The following is a 21002-nucleotide window of genomic DNA, read 5'->3' on the forward strand; positions in this document are numbered from 1 at the left end:
ATAAAAAACAATATAAAAAAAAACGAACACACACATATAGGATCTCAGTGAAACTTCATGTTTCTTTGAAGATATATGTATATTATATATCATTATATAATAATCATCGAAGTTTTCCCATTTGCCGTGACCCTTTTACCTTGTGGTATTGAAATCTTTCAGTTTGGCAGTTTTCAAGTTTTTAGCTATCGAGAATCTTTTGAAATTTTGAACAGGAAAGTAATATTAAGGTAGTAATTGAAAATAATCATGTATTTAAGATCACAAAATATTTGTAACTATTGCTGCTGATAACACTGTTTATTTGCCATGCCATTCAGATGCCATGTCATGGTTCATTAAGTACCTCCTTTGTGTGTATTGGGACACTCCTAAAAGAAAGTGATTCTGAAAAAGGCGTCGTTCGAATTGATAGATACAATTACATAAATGGTTGATTTGGAGATGAAAAACAGCATAACTTTATTCATAGACATTGAATTCACATAAAAATAAACTTATTCTATTCATTTAAAAAAAACTTATTCTATAGGTTCAAAATCCAACCAAACACCTCCCAATGCCATGGTTAAAAATTCTTTCGGATCCAACGATAGAGGATCCCTGGTTTTGGGGTTGACTGTAATTTCAAAGTTTTTGATAATTTCGAAAATTCCTCGCTTCACTTGCATGCGTGCGAAGCGCATCCCTAGACACTGACGTGGACCTTCTCCGAATGGAATATAGCATCCTTTCTCGCGGTACGGATTGATGCCACCATTTTCAGGACTGAAACGATCCGGGTCGAATTTCAGGGGATTTTCAAAGTACTCCGGATCGCGTTGTATAGACCAGATGCTAATCATAGCGCACACATCCTTCTCGATAAGTACGGGTTCGTTTGGCTTCAGTTCCAGCTCGATTGGGATCGTACATTTTTTCGAGATCCATGCCCCTGGAGGCCAGAGGCGTAAGGTTTCACTTATGACTTGATCCAAGTATGGTAGATCCTGGATAGCCTCATAGGAAATCGATCCATCGTCAGCTATTGCTTTAACCAATTCCTCACGCAAACGTTTCTGAACATCAGGATTTTTTGCCAATTCATACAATGTGAATGACAGAGCAACACTGGATGTTTCGAACCCATCAATGAAGAAAGTAACTCCGTGAGCTGCCATATCTATTTCCGATATCTCTTTCTTATTCTTCAGCCCGATAAGATAATCGAGATAATCAGCCCGTTTAACGGAGCTTGATTCTCGTACCTGAATGGCTTGCTTCATCAGATTGGTGAAGAACTGCTCGATATCTTTCTTTATCAAACTCAAGTTCAACAGCCTGGCGAGTGCCGGCGAGGCAGCTTTGGTCATCATGGCAAAAATAAACCAGAACGAATTGTCCATCAGCTTACGGCCCTGTTCCCTAATCTCGGCTTTATCATTCGTGAAAGATTGTGCATCTGCAGCGAAAATGCAGTTGGAGACGACATCGGTTGTGAATTTGGCTGCCAGTTCCTTGGTTTCCAATGTTGTACCCCGATTTTTCTTCACGTACGTTGTCATTCTGGCAGCTACGTCTTCGACCAATGAATAGAGGGCTTTCATCTGTAGATGATGAGACAAAACAGAAAATGATTTACAAATAATTATGATACTAAAAAGATTACATTGGAAAGTGATAAGAAAAAGATAATAAGGATGTCACATTTTGAAATATGTGAATTTTTTAGGAAAAAGAAGCTTGCATGGTCCTTTTCTTTGTGGATTTGAAAATATTTTTTCCTGTTTACCATTCTCAGAATGTGGAAAAAATTATAGGAAATACCGGTTACTACTACCGGGATTTTAGTATTCGAAAAATGAACGGTTTTAATCAATAAGGCATCAAAATGTTTGACCGTCCCGACCGGAACACTCAAATTGAATTTCATGCTTTTTTATGATGCATGACAATTATGTCTTAAAGTTACATTCTTAATCGATATTTGCGGAAAAAATGATCCTAAGTTATGTACATAGAGAAGATGAAACATCAACCTGGTCTAAAGGCGAACACGCGTGCCCTACAAACAATGAAATGCAGTTCTGCTAATATTGTCAGTTTCTTCGAAAGTTTTACATTTTTCTATTTTGAACACTCAGGTGAGTTTTTAGAAACAATTACATTCAGAAACCCAAGAACAACTAATTGGGACCTATATTTGGAGCATATTGCTATTAAATTTCATGGATATACACCTGAAATTACTACTCCTTCTGAGTTGGATGAAGTGGTTGCAAAAACCACCGAAATTATTTTAAATTCTTATGAAGAAGCGTGTCCCTTACGAACGTTGAAATTCAACAAAAACAGTACACCATGGTGGATCTCAAATCTCAGTAAATTACGAAAAAACTGCAGACGCTCTTGGAACCGAAGGCGCACGGAAGGTTTTGATGCTTTCAAGTTGGCTCGCAGAGCTTACCGGAAAGCAACAAGAGCTGCCGAACGCTCAAGTTGGCAGAGCTACTGCACAAACATTTCAAGCTTGCACGAAGCAAGTAGGTTAAATAAAGTCTTAGCCAAATCAAAAGATTATCAGGTTTCATGTGTTGATCAAGATTCATCGATAGAGCCTGAGTTCTTTTCTGGAAGTCTAGATTCCTTTCATTTTGCTCGGAAAATAGTTACTACAGAATCGATCAAATGGGCAATCGATGGTTTTGCTCAATACAAATCTCCTGGAAGTGACGGTTTATTTCCAGTTTTGCTTCAAAAAGGTTTCGATCATTTCAAACACATATTAAGAAAAATAATGATAAGCAGTTTTGCTCATGGATATATTCCTAAACTTTGGCGGCAGATAGCCGTGAAATTCATCCCTAAAGGGGGACGATCATCATACGAGGAAGCCAAAAGCTTTCGTCCTATAAGTCTAATTTCATTTCTATTAAAAGCACTTGAACGTTTAATTGAACATCATATCAGGCAAGAATGCTTTGTCCAACATCCGCTTTATGCGACACAACATGCATACCAAACAGGAAAATCAACATTAACTCTTCTGCACAACGTAGTACATAATATTGAAAATAGTTTTTCACAGAAAGAATCATGTCTAGGAGCATTTCTAGACATAGAAGGAGCATTTGATAATGTCTCGTTTACATCAATAATGGATGCGGAACTTCTTCATAGAGTGCCTAGTGTTATAACTAACTGGATTAGCGCAATGCTTAGTAACAGGAATCTTCATTCGTCTTTAAGACAGGCTTCAATCACAAAAGTTAGCACACGTGGTTGCCCACAGGGAGGTGTACTATCACCTCTTTTGTTGAACCTAGTTGCAGACGGCTTGTTGAGAAAACTCAATGACCGTGGAATACCAACCTATGGATTCGCAGATGATTATCTTCTGCTGGTAAGAGGTTTGTGCATAAGCACATTATTTGATATAATGCAACAAGCTCTGCGCTCTGTTGAACGATGGTGTTCTCATGTAGAACTTTCAGTTAATCCTCTAAAAACTAATATTGTTTTATTTACTAAAAAACGTATCACCCGCGGGGTGCGCCCTCTGCTGTTTTATGGTTCCGAAATCACCGTGTCTGATCAAGTTAAATATTTGGGTGTCATTCTTGACTCCAAATTAAACTGGTCAGATCACATCGAATTCAGAATCAAAAAAGCATGCATGGACAATGCCGACGTGCAATCGGAAAAAACTGGGGACTCAAACCCAAACATATTCACTGGATTTACTCCACAATAGTAAGACCAATTCTGGCCTATGGGTGTCTAGTGTGGTGGCAGAAAGGAGAAGTTGCGACAGTTCGGACTAAACTAAATCACCTTCAAAGAATGTGTCTTTTGGGGATGTCCGGATCGTTCACTACAATTCCTTCTGCAGCACTAGAGGCTCTGTTTTCCATCAAACCTCTACACTTGTTCCTAAAACAGGAAGCCTTCTCATGTGCTTTTCGTCTACAGGCAGTTGGCTGTCAGGAAATATAGAAAGATCATCGAGTCATACAAATGTGTGGCCTGAATTAGTTAGATTAAACAAGTTTAATCTAGCGCCAAACGATTTAACACTCTCGAGTAGTTTTCCCTACATGGGGTTCAAAGTCAAATTACCTTCTCCTCAAGAATGGTTATCAGGTTTCGTAGAGGACCAAATGTCCTCTCATATTGTATTCTATACTGACGGTTCATTATCAAACGGCCGTGCAGGTGCGGGAATTTACTGTCACGAGTTGAACATAGAATATGCTCAACCTCTAGAAAAATATTGTACAGTCTTTCAGGCTGAGCTATATGCTATTATGTATGGAGTGCAAATTGCACTTCAAAAAAAGATTATGTTCAGAACAATTTATTTCTGTTCAGATCGAAGCAGCTATCAAATCACTTGTTACCGGTTGAGCGTCTTGCCCTACATCACCACATTAAGAACACTCAGGAAAAGCGGAGGTGGGTGTGAACGCAATCCACTGAAGCTTAGCTAATTCCTGAATGTAGGCAATAGTCAAGTCATTGAGATTCGATATTTAATAAAATATCGACTTGCTTTTTTGTACATTCCTAATTCGATAAATGTCTCATATAATATAATTTAATTCATTAGATATTTGGATAAAAATAAATTAATTGTAATACTAAAATAACACAAGCTAGCAAGGGACTCCCAACGGTCAATTTAAAAGCACGACACATTTCAACTACAGACTCACAGCAACATCATTCAAGGAACAGGTTAAAAGGCATTTTTATTGGTAAAGGTTGGACATGAGCAAGGAAAAACGGAAATAGATTTGTATGAAAGGAAAATATAAGGGGCAGCAGGCTGATATGCGATAGATGCACGTCCTTTCCGCTGCAGAACGCAGAACTGTGCACATCGCAACCACATCACAGTTTTTTTTAATTTAAAGTGCGTTAAAAGTGGAAAAAGAGCTACATTGTGAATTGAGCGAAAATCAGGTAGCTTAAAGCGAGTGTTATCCCTTTAGACGCAATTCTAAGACCTGTTTGTCCTAGGGCCCATTTTATTCCCTTTGCTGAAAGCCAGAGCAAAGTGAGGTTAGGCCAGGCTGTCTGAAGTGCAGCTTCAACAAGGAAGCACCAAGGATTGGTTGATCCGCCACACCGAGCAACCAGCTTTGTCCCGAACTTCCCAGCCGAACGTTATTCCGGTCAACCGTAGGTGTAGCTCACCGCAGGTTGAGCCAGCGGGAGGTTCTACCATCTGTGGACATAGCAACCAAGTCATCCAAAGTCGTGCATCCAAGCCGGCCAAGTCAAATCACCTGGTCGTTCGCCTGAACGATATTCTCCTACCATACTTCCAACCGTCAACCACCAGTTCCGCAACCAAAGGTACTAGCCAAACCACCTGGTCGTAGTTGCCAGGTCGCCCATCGGTAATCCCGCCATCACACGAAATCAGGCCTAATCCCGTCGTAGCAGCGTTCCAGCACCCGCCGGCTTACACACCACACCATACACTTTACACAGGTTTGTAACAATACAATTACTTAACTAGAAGACCGGTGTTTTTCTGTCATCCAGTGAAAGTCCCTGCTTTGCCCAAGACCGCCCTCGAAGGCCTCCGTTGCCGTCGAGAGCCAGTCAAGTCGCCTAAAAAGAGGCCGATGTAGTGCCCACCCCAGATCAGTTCTCGTGGCTTTAGACCAAGAACTGGGGGGATTGCTCTTTGGTCGAGGTCCCTCTGACTTAGACAGTATTACACTCAGTGCTTCCAGTTCTAGATCAAAACTGGTAATCGCATGCCGGAAAGCAATCGAAGAACTTGCTGAAGGCAATGGATTAAACCTTCTATGGGTACCCGGACATAAGGGAATTTTTTGAAACGAATGCGCCGACGAGCTCGCTAGAGCTGGGTCGGAAAAGGAATTTTACGGACCAGAGCCGGCTGTCCCAATATCACCATGTTGGTTCAGAAACCAAATTCAAACTTGGTCCTCTAACCAGCATGAACGATACTGGGAAGAGTTGGACACTTGTCGTCAAACTAAATTATTTTTAGAAAAACCATCTCCAATCATATCGAGTTACTTATTAACTCTAAATAAATCTCATTGCAGCATCTTGATCAGAGCACTCTCCGGTCATTGTAAACTCAACTATCACATGCACAACATTCAGCGTGCTGAATCTCCAGTATGTGGTAGTTGTGAATCAGATGTGGAAGATCCCTTCCATCTTATATGTAACTGTCCCTCATTTGCCAGACTACGTTTTCGTACTCTGGGATCTTACGCGTTAAGCGAATCTGAGTTTAAGAAATTAAACTTAAAAAACATTCTATCATTCCTTACCGAATGTAGAAAAGAGCTTTAATGCTAATAATCCCTAGTGGAAAGGCTTTATGCCATCTTAAATAGATTGAATTTATTACTTCCTTTTATAGGTTTTTCAGGTTTCTCAGGTAAATGATGAAATCTTGGATAAAAAAGGCTAGGCACAATTTTCCCGTATGTTTGGATAACGTGCCGCTATTAAGCCTACCCCCATTCTGATACCTGATACCTGATACATTCTGAATTGATTTTTGCGGAAAAAATGATCCTAAGTTATGTACATAGAGAAGATGAAACATCAACCTGGCGTATCAAGATGACGTAAGACAAATTCATCGTCATTCCAGAATCTTACAGCGTTTTGGAAATCTTTCCTGTAGTGACAGGACGTTCCTTCATCTGAAGACATTTTTTTTAATTTCACGGTTCACACTTGCGTTCACTCGAAATAACTTTTCTTAACTGACCGTTTTTAACATTCACACGTAGGAGCTCGTCTGAAACTGTTCACGTATACAAACTCCGGTCCTTTCACGATTCGATCCTTACCAACACATGTTTATCGGCTGCATTCAATCCAAGTATCAACGATGAGATCTTGCTCAAACACACTCACACTTCCATTCACGGAATATTAACGGCCGTTTTCTTTCATACGAACCGTTTCATACACACACGCTTATGGAAACTCAGTCATCCTGGAAATTTTATACCTTAATCTATTTTCTTTATATTCACTTCTGATCTCTACATTTCCCACTCGCGGAATTTTATTGTTTCATCGTAATATATGATGGAATACGATAGTTGAGCTTCTCTAGACTTTCTCTGTCGGAAATATGGAGCTAAGGCGTCCTTTTAACAAATAACTGGCTTTGGTACTCGAAAGTGAATACTCAGGAGGAACGTAGGAGTTATCCCATCACAAGACGCAAAAGAAAATCCCGATGCAAGCATTTTTAGCACCCAAACTAGTTCCGCTTTGGTAGCATTATCGCTTGCACTATAAAGTCTCAGGTTTCCTTAACCCCTACTGGTATTTGGGGATGGTTGCAGAATTCCAAACCTTATTTGGTTAAGATTTTTTGCACCCATGATCCCCGCACGATGTTTTTCGCCGCTGGAGTGCTGTTCAATAGCTTGAAATCCTTTCACAACACTAAAGTTTTTTTTACATACCGAGCAATGCGCATCTGACTCGCCATGCTTCTTCAGCCAGTCCCCTACAACGGAACCAGTTCCGTCTGGTTTTCTCAGCCAATCATCTCTAAAGGAGTACTTTCCCATATTAAATTTTTTTCCGTCTGTACACGCTGTGAATTAAATGTTTATGTTGTGGCTGTGTGCATTTAGGAACAAACAAACGTCAGTTCAAATCACACTTAAAACAAATTCATCAAACTTAGAAATAACAAAACCCAATAAATACACAATACGTCTCTCATAATCAAAAGAGCATAAAATGAAATTTTAAATACACGGACAAAAAAAATACAATTGTGTTGTAATATTGAAAAAATGAACGCAAATTTGTATCGGAAAACTGATATTGTAATCATATTTATTTACGTCAAGTCAGGTTACAATAGTGATTGATATTGATAATTGGATTATCCATCCGCCATATTGGCAACACTTCCCTATTGGTTTCCGTAGTGTTCAACTGGCCACAATTCCAGTAAACACTACGAATTCACTCTTCATCGATTCTTGTAACAATAGCGAACTGACGTTCTCACTTGAGTGAGACTCTCTGTTGTTGTTTATATTCGCCACCGCGGCTCGTCAGTGCCGTATAATCGCCGCGGTATAAACAGTCGGTCGTCGTCGGTTCGTCGCGAGTGAGTTTCAACACCTCCCCTCAATTCGCACGTTCAATAACTCAAACAGCTTTCGATGCTGTGTCTTGGGAAGCCCCTTGGTGAATGCATCGGCAGGTTGGTCCTCCGAACGGATGTGTTTGATGTGGACCTTCCGAAGCTCAACCAGCTCTCCAATGAACATGTATTTCAGGTTCAAATGTTTCATCCGTTGATGACTCCTAGGTTCTTCTGTGAATTGAATACAAGGGATGTTCCCAGACAACCAGAAGACGTATTTTATTTTACAGATTATATCGTATTGAATGTTATTTAAACTTATGTTCGTATATCTGCACCTACAATGTACGGCCCATGCATATTCTTTATCGTATTTATGTACATATGAACTTGACCTTTGTATACGACAATTCGCTAAAAATCTGTTAAACGACCGATATACCCCAGACAACCAGAAGACGTATTTTATTTTACAGATTATATCGTATACAATGTAATTTAAACTCATTTTCGTAGATCTGCACCTACAATGTGCGGCCCGTGCATATCCTTTATCGTATTTGAATACATTGCATGATTTTATTACGACAATACAATCCAAATCAAGAAATTGTGTGCTTATGTACCTATATGAACTCCGAAATAATACGTATAAACTGGTTTTGCTGCATTATATACTATATGTTTACACGTATATTTGCACGTATATTTGTGTTGCAAATTCGAAATACCCACCAAATGGTTGTCTGGGACGATGATCAGCCATGATTGACAGAGTTTGTCGTGCTCTGCATAAAATTATTCGAAATTAAGGTTTTTTAACATGGAATACGATTTATATTATCATAACAACCAGATGCTAGATCTTAGCAGAAAGAAAGAAAGCTCGCAACTTTGCTTGCCACTGGGAGATATATGCTATAAAATCGTATATAACTGCATTGATTCGTAATAATGTGCATGCAATCGAATACCTATGCAAATTAATTCGCATGTCTGATTTCCGTAAAACGTATTTGCTGGCAATCGTAAAAGAATACAAAAAGTTCAATAAAATCGTTTATGATAATACGACATCGATGATTAGACTCGTCTTTAAGGAGGCTTCAAAATGGTGATCTATTTTTAGATCATCGATGACGTATTCTACGATTTCAAAGATTTTAGTTATAGAAATATACGATTTGCTTTTGGTCTAATGCCTTTGAAGCAAATCCTCTTGAATTTATATATTCCAGATAGCGTCGAGGAACCATCATGAGCTGCAGATCGTATCGTCAGGGTATCAAGTCCAGGTACTAACAATAACTTCATGAACGTTGAAAAAATCAGCAATCAGGCAAATAATACATTTTTACGATATAAACTTGAATTTGACAGCAAAAAACGCATTTCTTTGAAATAATCTTATTTTTATAATTTTTTGGGATGAATAAACCATAATTGGTTTAAAGTACAAAAAAAATATAATCTTTTTTTTATTCAACTGACGGAAAATGAGAGCCCTGCACTCAAGTCGCAAAAGACGACCAAATAAGTAGTCAAACTTTCCACATTGTTACGAAAAATGTCGTATATCACAACTTCAATCATCTATGTATATGATGATGTAAATTGTCATAGTATATTCCAAAACGAATCAGGGTAGTCGTAAATGATACGCATGACAAGTCGTGCAAATCGTAATTTAATACAATCCAAATCAAGAATATGTTTGCTAATGTACCTATATGGCCTCCAAAATGATACGTATATACTGGTTTCGCTACATTATATACGATATGTTTACACGTGTATTTGCACGTATATTTGCGTTGCATTTTCGAAACACCCACCAAATGGTTGTCTTCCATGATTAGAAAAGAATCGTTGCTATACACACCTAGCTCGCCAAGGAGGTTTGTTAACCACATTCCTTCCTTGGTTGCCATACAGAGTGAAACAAGTTCAGCTTCTGTAGATGACAGACTGACCGTCTGTTGACGTTTCGTTGACCACGAAACCAGATTACCAAATACCTTAAAGGCATGACCAGAAAGAGACTTTCTGTCATCGACAGGGTTCTCTACCCCCTTGGTGTAGACCAGCTTTGTCTCCGTCTTACCACGCAGATATCGTAGAATCCGCTTTATTCCCGCCCAATGCTCATCGGAAGGCGTCGCTTGAAGCTTGCTGAGTGCGCTGACCGCGGCACAAATGTCCGGCCTCGTTGAAAGAGCCAGATACTGCAAACAACCTAGCAGTTCCTTGAATGGATCATTGGTTGTTTCACCATCCTTCGTCTTCGTCCACTGCACATTCGGATCCATTGGTGTACCTATGGAATTACTGTCAAACATGTCAAAACGTTTAGTATCCTCTCTGTGTAACCCACCTGAGAAATTTCAATTGTTTGTTTTTGATAATATCTGAAAAAAAAACCATTCCCAAGAAATGTTTAACTTCTTTAAGATCTTTCATTTGGAATAACCTTCCAAGTTCGGTCTTAATCCAGACCAGGTTAGCCACCTTTTTACAAACGATAAGAATATCGACAACATAGAGAACTAGGGTTAGCTCTCTAGCCCGAGATTGATAGACGCAACAGTCACTTTTCAGCGGAATGAAACCAAGTTTCTTTACAACTTCGTCGAATCGTTGGTTCCACGATCTGCTAGCTTGTTTTAAGCCATACAAGCTTTTCTGCAGTCTGAAGAGTTGTGAGTTGCCCATTTCGTCGTTCATATATATCGCTTCCTCCAATTGACCATTGAGGAAGGCTGTTTTTACGTCCATCTGGTGAATGGTTGAACCAGACTGGTTAGCTAAGGACAAAATTGTACGAATGCTCTCCATTTTGACAACGGGAGCAAACGTTTCATCGTAGTCATAACCAGGTCGCTGTGAGCAACCTTTCGCTACTAATCTAGCTTTGTATCTTCTTTAATCGAAAATACTCATTTCGATGAGATCGATTTTCGTTCTTTGGGTAAGCTCTCGACCTTCTTCCAGGTCTTATTTCGTTCAGGGCTTTTAATTCTTCGCTGATGGCAATTTTCCACTTTGGCCAGTCATCCCTCGTCTTCAACTGGTCAACAGTTTGTGGAACGTCGCTATTATCTATTGCTATCTTGGCAGTGTAAAATTCTGGCGCCCTTCTATCGCGCGTGCTACGTCTGATCGGCGAACTACAAGCGGGAACCGGTTGTGACCCAACCTCCCCTTCGCCGTCAGTGTGACTGTCAAGATCTTGTGCGCTATCATAATCAGATTCATCAACGTTACCCACGTGATGTTCTTGAATTGATTCTTCATCGTCAACCACGATGACTTCGGGTTCGTCTTCAACATTCTCATTACCCACGAGATGCTCATCTTCGTTACCCACGAAGTTCTCAGACGCTTCTGAACTTTTTTGCTGGAGGTTCGGATTCTATAAATGGCGTATTTTGGCTTGCTGGATGCGAAATTGTAGAATGAAGAAGATCATTTCGACGATCTAGCAATTCTTGCTCATCAAAGACTACGCTACTGTGTATCTCTACTGTACGTGAGCACTTGTTGTATAACCTCTAGCCGTTGTTTGCGTAACCCGCAAAGATAAGTTTCTTTGTCTTTGGATCCAATTTTTGCCTCTTCTCTTTAGGTACTAGAGCATACGCATTGCAGCCAAAAATGCGTAGATTGCTTAAGTCAGGCTTCTTGCCATACCACATTTCGAATGGCATCTTGTTATCCACAAGAGCTCGTGTGGGCGATCGATTTGTGAGATGAGCTGCGCAGAACACAGCTTCTCCTCATAACGATTTCGGAAGATCGCATTAATTCGTAGAGCATTGCTCGTACTTTCTCCATCAACGTTCTGTTGATTCTTTCGCTCACGCCATTCTGTTGAGGAGTATATGGTACCGTTAGAACTAATTGGACGCCTTTTGCCTTGCAAAATTCTTGAAAATCTCGTCCAACGTACTCACGGCCGTTATCGCATCTAAGTTTAGCCAACTTTCGATTAAAATGCGCTGTTGCCATCGCTTCGAACTCTTTAAACTTTTCAAAAACCTCGCTCTTGCGTTTCATTAGGTAGATAATGGTAAAATGTGAATAGTCGTCCGTGAATGTCACGAAATATCGATGACAATCAAACGTTGTTTCTTCCATATATCCGCAAACGTCAGAGTGCACTAATTCAAGTGGCCTACTCGACCTAGGTATCTGCAGACTCTTGAACTTTTTGCTTGACTGTTTTCCAGCTAAACAGCTTTCGCAAACTTCGAAGCACCGACCCGAACCCGAAGCACGACTGTCACCTTTCTTCGACGCGGTTTGCAATGCGTGGTTAGCTATTGCTGGCTCACCTCGTTTTTGAATAGATGAAGTGCTGGTGTTTTGGAGGAGCTCCGAATCAAGGAACAATCGCTTGATGTCGACGATTGAACTTGAGCTCAACTCCTCTGGCGGCAGAACAGCCAGCGCACCCTGGATGTGACTGTAGCCTAGCGGGATTGCCAGCAGCAACGAGTGGACCTTCTCGCCTCTGCTCAGTTTCGCTCCCATCCGATCCATCTCCCGTATGATGAGGTCGTACTCATAAAATAGAGACGACAATGAGTCAAACCTCTTCATAGGGAGATTATTCAAGCGCCCACGCATTGCGATGATCGCACTCGTACCTTTTACTAGGTAGGAGTCGCAGAGGATGTCCATAGCGTCTTTATAGAAATTGACCCCAACAATCTTGTTAAGGACATCATTGTTGATGGCCATCGCAAGCTCGTCCATCGCAGCTTCCTCCTGTTCCATCCGCCTCTGGAACCTTACAGTTCTGGCGGCTTCTTCCTCAGAGTCCTCCAACGACAGCGAGTCCACCTCCTCCGTTGGAATCCGGATCAGGGTGTGGGAGAGCTTCAATCTGACCAGACGTCTCTCAAGCCGCATCTTCCAGGCTCCAAAGATCTCCGTCCGACCGTCGAACAGCAGTTCTTTCGAGAACCCGGCTGCCGTGTGAGGTAGCGCCAAACCAGCCTCGGCCTGAGGTAGCTGCTGGCCTCTGAAGGTTGGTTGACCACCAACTGCTGATTGACCACCAGCTCCGCCTACTGCGATGCACCCTTCGAACTTCGGGTTCGACATCGCAATCCAAAAAAATATCCGTATAGAAAAAACTACAAAACAGTTAAAGCCAGTTAACCACTGGGCCCATAACCTGTTGTAATATTGAAATAATGAACGCAAATTTCTATCGGAAAACTGATATCGTAATCATATTTATTTACATCGAGTGATGCTTAAAGGTCAGGTTGCAATAGTGATTGATATTGATAATTGGATTATCCATCCGCCATATTGGCAACACTTCCCTATTGGTTTCCGTAGTGTTCAACTTGCAACAATTCCAGTGAACACTACGAATTCACTCTTCATCGATTCTTGTAACAATAGCGAACTGACGTTCTCACTTGAGACTCTCTGTTGTTGTTTATATTCGCCACCGCAGCTCGTCAGTGCCGTATAATCGCCGCGGTATAAACAATCGGTCGTCGTCGGTTCGTCGCGAGTGAGTTTCGACAAATTGTAAAGTGTAAAATAAGTGACTTCACTGAACAAATTTCAAAAATAGTAACTGATGAGTGACCAGCCTGAAATAGGGACAACTTCTAGCCCTGCGACCAAATCCCGAGTCCACAGGTGGTAATAGCAGGGCTGCCATTTTTTTTTTCAAAATTTAGAAACGTGTGAAATAAAAATCAAGATGCATCAGACTTCAGCTTATGCAGTTCAATACCATCTATTTCCATCACATTCACAAAAAATCAGGCTAATTTTCAAAAATCAGGCAAATCCTGAAAAATCAGGCACATTGGCATCTCTGCGGATAAGTGAAACCTCATTGAGCAAAATATCCTGACAAACCCTATCATTTTTCTCTAATAATGCATATCATCCAGGCGCATAGCTCGGTACTTACATGGATTTTATTTTTTTCCCAAACCTCAAAAGACATGATAAAACAATCCACTTCAAAATGAGATTTATTTTGACACGTACATTTCTATTACCAACATTATTAGATATTTATGCGTATTTTATTTGTATACGAGGCATTTAAGCATATTACCTAAATTTTCTGCATATATATTACTCTTTGCACATTCGAAGGCGGCTTACTATTTATGAAAACCATATACGCATGTTCATGTAATTCTTTAAATTCCCGGAAAAAAATGTTTATGGAAACAAGATGTTAAAGTAATTTGATAAAAGTTGTATTCCTTTCGTAGTTTCTGCATAAGATGTGAGAAAACCTCATAAAATGAAAGAAGTACGTAGCTTTTTCTGATCAAATGTCTTACAACAATAAAAAGAGTACATTTGGTAAAATTTCATAAAAAGAAGAGTAGGGGAGAATGGTGATACTTGATCCCCTTTTCTTATCTTCATCATATCTTTTTGAGAAAATTTAGCAACTCGCCGACTTTTAAATTTTCTGACAGCGTGTAATTTCGAGTTTGTATGCTCCAAAAGTTATAACGATACATGAACTCGTAGATGAACTAGAAGCAATTCCGAAAGACTTAAAAGAACTGTGATATTTTTTAAGTGACAGGAGGCTTGATCCTTCAATCAGGGTGTCCTAAGCTTTGGCAAAAATCATACAAAACCTAAAGACAAAAGTTTTAAAGACTTTATTTGGCCATATTAGTTTTCATTCCACAGTTTATAAGTGTCAGACAAAAAGAAATCTGAAAGTTTTTCTACTACCCTAGAATCATTGCATACTTTAAGGCGCCATTTCTCAGTTTTTTAGATAAATACTGTATTTTTAGTCCTTTTGAACAGATAACTGGATAAACATTAGCTATTGGACAGATATTAGTAATTTCATGATAACCAATGATCACGATCCATTCAGAAGAAAAATATATCTTTTTGGACACTAAGGATCAATTATAACCATAACGTACATTTTGGAAAACTTCTTCTTCAAAAACTTTGAATTTACTATTGATTTGAAAATATGGCATTATGAAGTTGATTTTATACTCTTTTGATTGACATATTGGAATAGATATTTAATCGTAATTTTTCATGTGAGAAACATTTTAAAGTGATGAAAAAACCTTCGAATCACATTTTGTTAAATTTTTCAAACAAAGTTTAAGAATTTGAAAAACAAATATTTTGAAATTTGTTGAGATAACAGCATTGTTGTTTTGTTTCATTTGGCACATTTTTCTAGAACATTTGATATTTGTAGAACATTCCTTTTTCGAGATATAACGAAGGAATCAAGTATCCCCAGGGATCAAGTATCCTCTTTCTCCACTACTGTAACGGAAATTATTTAATTTTTTTTTCCAAAACTTGCATAGACACTAAAGATCTTAATTTTAGACACTTTTCGGTTAAAGTTTTCACTCTTCAACCATTTTTGGCTAAATTTGGAAAAATATTAAGACTGCCTCATAGTTATATTTTGTTTTAATTATGGTCAAAATTGTTCCACAAATAACTGTTATATTCCACTTTTCATACAAACTATGAAATGAACATACGATTTTCCCACTTTTCCCAACCCCGCTTTTGGACGGGGTTTAGAATTCATTTCTTCTACCTTGCTTAAGATCTTATTTTCTCTAAAAAATCATTCCAGAATTGTTGTCGCTCTTAGACATATCTGCCAATAATTTTAATGTATCGAAAAACGCATGGACTAAGAATTTCTGAGGCTTTTCTTAGATGTAACTTTTGTTTACTACTTGTCAAACGGCTACCACAATTATAGATTGTTAGATTAAAATATTTTGAAACTTAAGTCAACAACATATAGAAAAATATGCTTACGCGAAGCAACGACGATGACAGTTGGATTGAGATTTTTATTTCAACACACATCTAAGATATTCAGAGTAGACCACGTTACCCCACTCTTCCCTATCAACTGTTTTGAAAATTCACTCACCCGGGATGATGTGAAGGCCGGCGTGATCTCCGCCCTCATCTGTTTCCATTCTTCGCCCTCCAGAAAGAAGGGATTCCGGCCAAAAAGTGGATCAGACTCCTTGTCCGTTATGTTTCCGAATTCGTTGTCGTGGAAGTGTTTGAAGTGCTTGCTCAAAATGTCCCGCCCAAGTTCTGGGGAAGTGATCAGGATCCGAGGCGCCCGTTGACTAAAAACGCCCACGAAGTTGAACTTCGACTTGTATTCCCTGTAGAATATTTACGATTTTAAGATAAGTATACTTATAAATATAATGCAGTAATAAGGATACTTACCGATAGATCTTATCGAAATCCTCAACCAATGGATGATTGCGTAAAATAAAGGCGGGAAAATTTCCCAGAAACGGCAAAGGATCGGGTCCAGGGACGTTGCGTTTCTTCCAGTAACCGAAATTCCAAACTAGATATAAATAGAGTATCCCAAGGGCAATCAAAATCAAACTTATTATTATGAGCAACATCTTGTCGATTTTCTAGAGATTCGAATGGTCCCCCACGAACATCCGGACAGACACTGAAACGGACTGGAGAAGTGTTCATCGTTTTATTTTTGCGCAGCATGAGCGGCGATTTTGTTGAGCATGTGTGATCCGTTTTTTTGGAATATTTTGTTTACGAACGAACGAACGAAATCAAGTGTGATGGTCCCGAGGAACAATGTCTCCATCATCCCGAGCAGAAATTTAAATATAGAAGCACGCTTTTTCGATTCTGGTTTTGGAAGAGCGCAAAGCAACAAATAATCTTGAATGGCGTGGATGGTGTTCGAACGTTACCGTTTTGGAATCTCAATTGAATGAAATACTGCCAGTCAAACCCACTACTCCAAGGGTTAAACGATGGCTGTTGATATTATGATCAACTTCTTACTGTTCGATGAGATTGTTGCTTTGCCGAAGATTGCAATGCTGAGTTATAAAAAAAATTATCAAAAAGGTGTTAGAAACAGTCAATAATGTAACACCAATGCAATGATGGTTGATGCGGAATTTAATTAACCTTTGACTTTGATTACTTTCAAACCAACAGGGTGTATCAACAGGGATGAAAATTTTTTTGTTAAGCTAAATATTTCGATGTAAAGAATCTCAATACTATCACCACCTATCACCGTTAAATTCTTACCAAATTTCCTTTTTTATAGGAATTTAACCCATTAAGGTAGTTCTTCCTCGATTACCAAATTTAAAATTTTTCTTTCATTGAAAAAACACCCAGGCATAAAAACTAAAAAAAATCGTATATTCCTTTTTTCATGTCTTCTAACAAGCACCTTTCCTGATAGAATGAAACCACTTGAAAAGTATCGGTAGTTTATGAAGAATGGTTCCATGGGGAGGGCTTTGGTAACTTATTTCTTCTATAATATACATATTTGCCTAAACAATGCACGAATTAAAAATCTAATATAAATATTTCTTATCATTTTGACTTATTCATTTTTTAGTTCTTTTCCATCAATAGTGTTATTTATAAAAACAAAAAGTTTGAAAATACAATTGATAATCTCTAAAATGGTAAACAAGATTTGTATAAGGAATCCGTAAGTAACAAATGGGAGAACTTACTTTCATAGATGGTTGAAATCTTAGAATTTGCTCTAAAATATGGTCAAATGCAACATTTTGTTTTTGTGAATAACTTTTGAATGCATCGATGAAAATTGATGAAATTTTCAGTGAAGCTATCTGGTGATGCAATGTGTACGTGTACAAAAATTGGTGAAAATCTGTCAAGTGGTTTTTTAGAAAGTGTCAAACACTGAAGTTCATTGACAAATTATTTTTTTGTAGGATCGAGAAAAATCCAGAAAAGTCCCTGTAGGAGATTTAAAAACAGCTGAAAATTCATTATTTGACCAAAATTCATATGGTGAATCGTTTAAGGAGTCCTAGAGAATCCAATAGTGAGCAAAAATTTGAATAAAAGTGAAGATTATTGATTCCATGAAGTGAGATGAATGTGATAGGTTATTTTCAAGCTCAATCCGAAAATATGAACAGTGGAAGTAATAAATAAAAAAAGTCAAATTTTTCTAAATGCTTAGTCTAGCTGACTAATAAGTTGGCCTGACTTTGGCCCTTATTCTGCGCCGCGCGTGACGTGATGATAATCGACTCACCCAAGTCACTTGATTCCAGTTGTCACTTAAGCCGAGAAACGTCACTTCGGATGAACTTGTGAGTTCTTACCTTATTCTCGTAGTCACCCTGGGTGAGAATCGTCGCATTTGCGTGACGATTTTAGGTTACAATTGTCGGTACCTTTTCATGTGGCGACGAGATAGAAATTTAATAGAAATTTCATTGAAAACGGAGAAGTTAGGCTGTAAATATTGAGTTTCACTACAGTGTGATAGTTTAAGAATCAATAAAGAAAAATTCACTTTCATATTTGAATTTTTAAATTTATTCATACAGCGAAATAATTTTTTTACCGACGTTATTAATAAATTCAAGCATATAAAATTGGACGAAGGTTAATTTTATTTCACTGTTAATATTCAACATGATAAAAGAACACACTTATATAGCACTTCACTCCATTTTATTCGATTCCCGTCGCTGGGGGAAAATTTCACTTGCACCGAGTAGTGGTGATTTCGGACAAATAAAAGGTTCGGCTTCGAAGTCCTGCCCTAAACAATTTTTCCTCACCCGCAGTATTCCATCCAGCAGTCATCAATTGTTGTGCTTTTTTTTGTTCTTTTCGATGCTAATTCCGAATTCAGCGTTTTCACTTAGGGCGCACAATAATGCCCTTTTTTCTGTTAGTTGCTTGCTGTCACCTTACGACCCGTTGGTGACCAGTTACAAACCGGAATTATCACAAAAAACTTGGTTTCACAGCAGGTTCCCGGCTCAGATTTAATTCGCCAATTGTCCGCTTGGGTCGCGTAACCTGCCCATTTTTCCTTATTGGATAATTTGCTGACACAAACCGATTACGACGTTTTTCGAACCGGAAATCGGATCCGTTATTTAGAAATTTAATCCCGAAAAACCGAACCGCGAGCGGAATCAAAACAACATCAGCGCAATGTCGACCATTTTGACAGATGTGTTCATTCAGTCACTCACCTGAATGAGATACTGGCCCTTATTCTGCGCCGCGCATGAGGTGACGATTATCACGTCACCTCGAGTCACCGTGAGATTTGTCACCTTATTCCCGCAGTCGATGTGGGTTAAGTGACAGAGGTTCATTCATATTGAGTGACTGAATGAACACATCTGTCAAAATGGCCAAACTTGTTCTGTTTTGTTTTGATTTTGGTCGCGCTTCGGATTTTCCGAATCAATTTTCAAAAAAACGAGTTGGAATTCCGGGTTTTAAAAGGCCACAATCGAATTGTACGGCAATGGCAAGCTGCTTGACAAAAAACAGGGCCAAATGGTGTGGTCTAAATGCATTATCCAAGGATGAGTTCGGAACCTGCACCGAGTTGAAGGAGGAACCATCAAATGGGAAAATCGAAGACCCGAATATGTCACCCGAACCAACGGTACATAAAGAAGCGGATTCAAGGCCGAATTCCGAAGTGGGATCAGGTAAGTAAAGTGGTTTTCGTTTTGTGCTACAAGTTGCTAAAAATGCTGTTTGCGTGAAATTCGTTGGATGACCTTCAATTTCACCAAAAAAGTTTTTGTGATCCCAGAAAAAGTGCTATTATTCGCATCAACAACAAGTTTTCACCCTAAACAACATTAAACTGATTATTTTATCAATTGTCCTCAAGGAAACAAACAGTGAGCTGGCCTCGATGGTCATGATCGAGCTGCTCGGAAAGTACACGGACGAAATTACCAGCTACGCCCGGGAGGATGCCATGAAGTGATGATCCTAGCCGATCCAAACACATTCCTGCTGGATCCGTAGCTGTCGCTGAAGCCGGTCCGGTTCCTCGAGGGAGAGCTGACTCACAATCTGCTATCGGTGTTAGTGTCCGAGAAGCTTTTTGCAATTTCTTCCAAATTTTTAAAAGACGTTTTCAATAAAAAGTTTTATACTTAATTAATTTGGTTAAAATACTCTCTAAATAAACAAAAAATAGAAATAGAACTTAATTAATTAGTGTTAACACTTTAATTTAACTATTTAGGGCCTTTCATTCCCACGTACATAAATTTTCTGTTAAATTTCTATTTCGTCACCACCTGAAAAGGTAACGACAATCCTCACCGATTGCCGAATTAGTTCAGCGATTCTAGATTTGTTCGTGAAAATTGTTTATAAAATGGTACTTTTTTAATGTTGTTGAACATTTAGAGCCAAATTTTTCCCTGTTCCATAAATTTTTCATTGAATTTCTATCTCGTCACCACCTGAAAAGGTACCGACAATTGTCACCTAAAATCGTCACCCGAATGCGACAAATCTCACCCACGGTGACTACGAGAATAGGGTAAGAACTCACAAAGTTCATCCGAAGTGACGATCCTCACCTGAACCGACTGCTAGAATAGAGTGACTTGAGTGACTCGACTATCATCACGTCACGCGAGGCGCAGAATAAGGGCCACTGTCACTTTACCCACATCGACTCCGGGAATTAGGTGACAAAAGTCACGGTGACTCCGAGGTGAGGTGACAATCATCACGTCACGCGCGGCGCAGAATAAGGATGTTTATTTTTACAAGGTTGAGCTGCCCACAAAAAATAAACAAAATACGGTGATATTATATATTTTTATAGCAAAACGAACTTTTTAGCGGTCACCTGGAAGGTTTCCAACCAGAAACTTTTCGTTGACAAGTCTCGCCTGGATGTTCCGGAGATAAACAAGGAAAAAAATGGATAAATTTAACGTCTAGTACTTGAGGTAGCTAACTTTTTGTTGAAACTGCAAATTACTTAGTCTTTCATGAGGATTGACACGGTGAATGGCTAAAAATACAAAGAAAACTGCCTCCAAAT

At 39.0% G+C, this 21002-nt stretch overlaps 1 protein-coding gene across 1 annotated transcript; it reads right to left on the minus strand.

The window, feature by feature from the left end:
• Positions 1-506: 506 nt before the first annotated feature.
• Positions 507-17019, minus strand: LOC129758698 (probable cytochrome P450 28a5). Its single transcript, XM_055756291.1, has 3 exons — positions 16358-17019; positions 16044-16290; positions 507-1586 (listed from the first exon to the last, which is right to left on the minus strand). The coding sequence occupies exons 1-3, from the start codon at positions 16543-16545 to the stop codon at positions 522-524; spliced, it is 1500 nt and encodes a 499-aa protein (XP_055612266.1). The 5' UTR covers positions 16546-17019; the 3' UTR covers positions 507-521.
• Between the last annotated feature and the right edge of the window lie 3983 nt (positions 17020-21002).

The sequence above is a fragment of the Uranotaenia lowii genome, chromosome 3, assembly GCF_029784155.1.
Source record: "Uranotaenia lowii strain MFRU-FL chromosome 3, ASM2978415v1, whole genome shotgun sequence".
NCBI lineage: Eukaryota > Metazoa > Arthropoda > Insecta > Diptera > Culicidae > Uranotaenia > Uranotaenia lowii.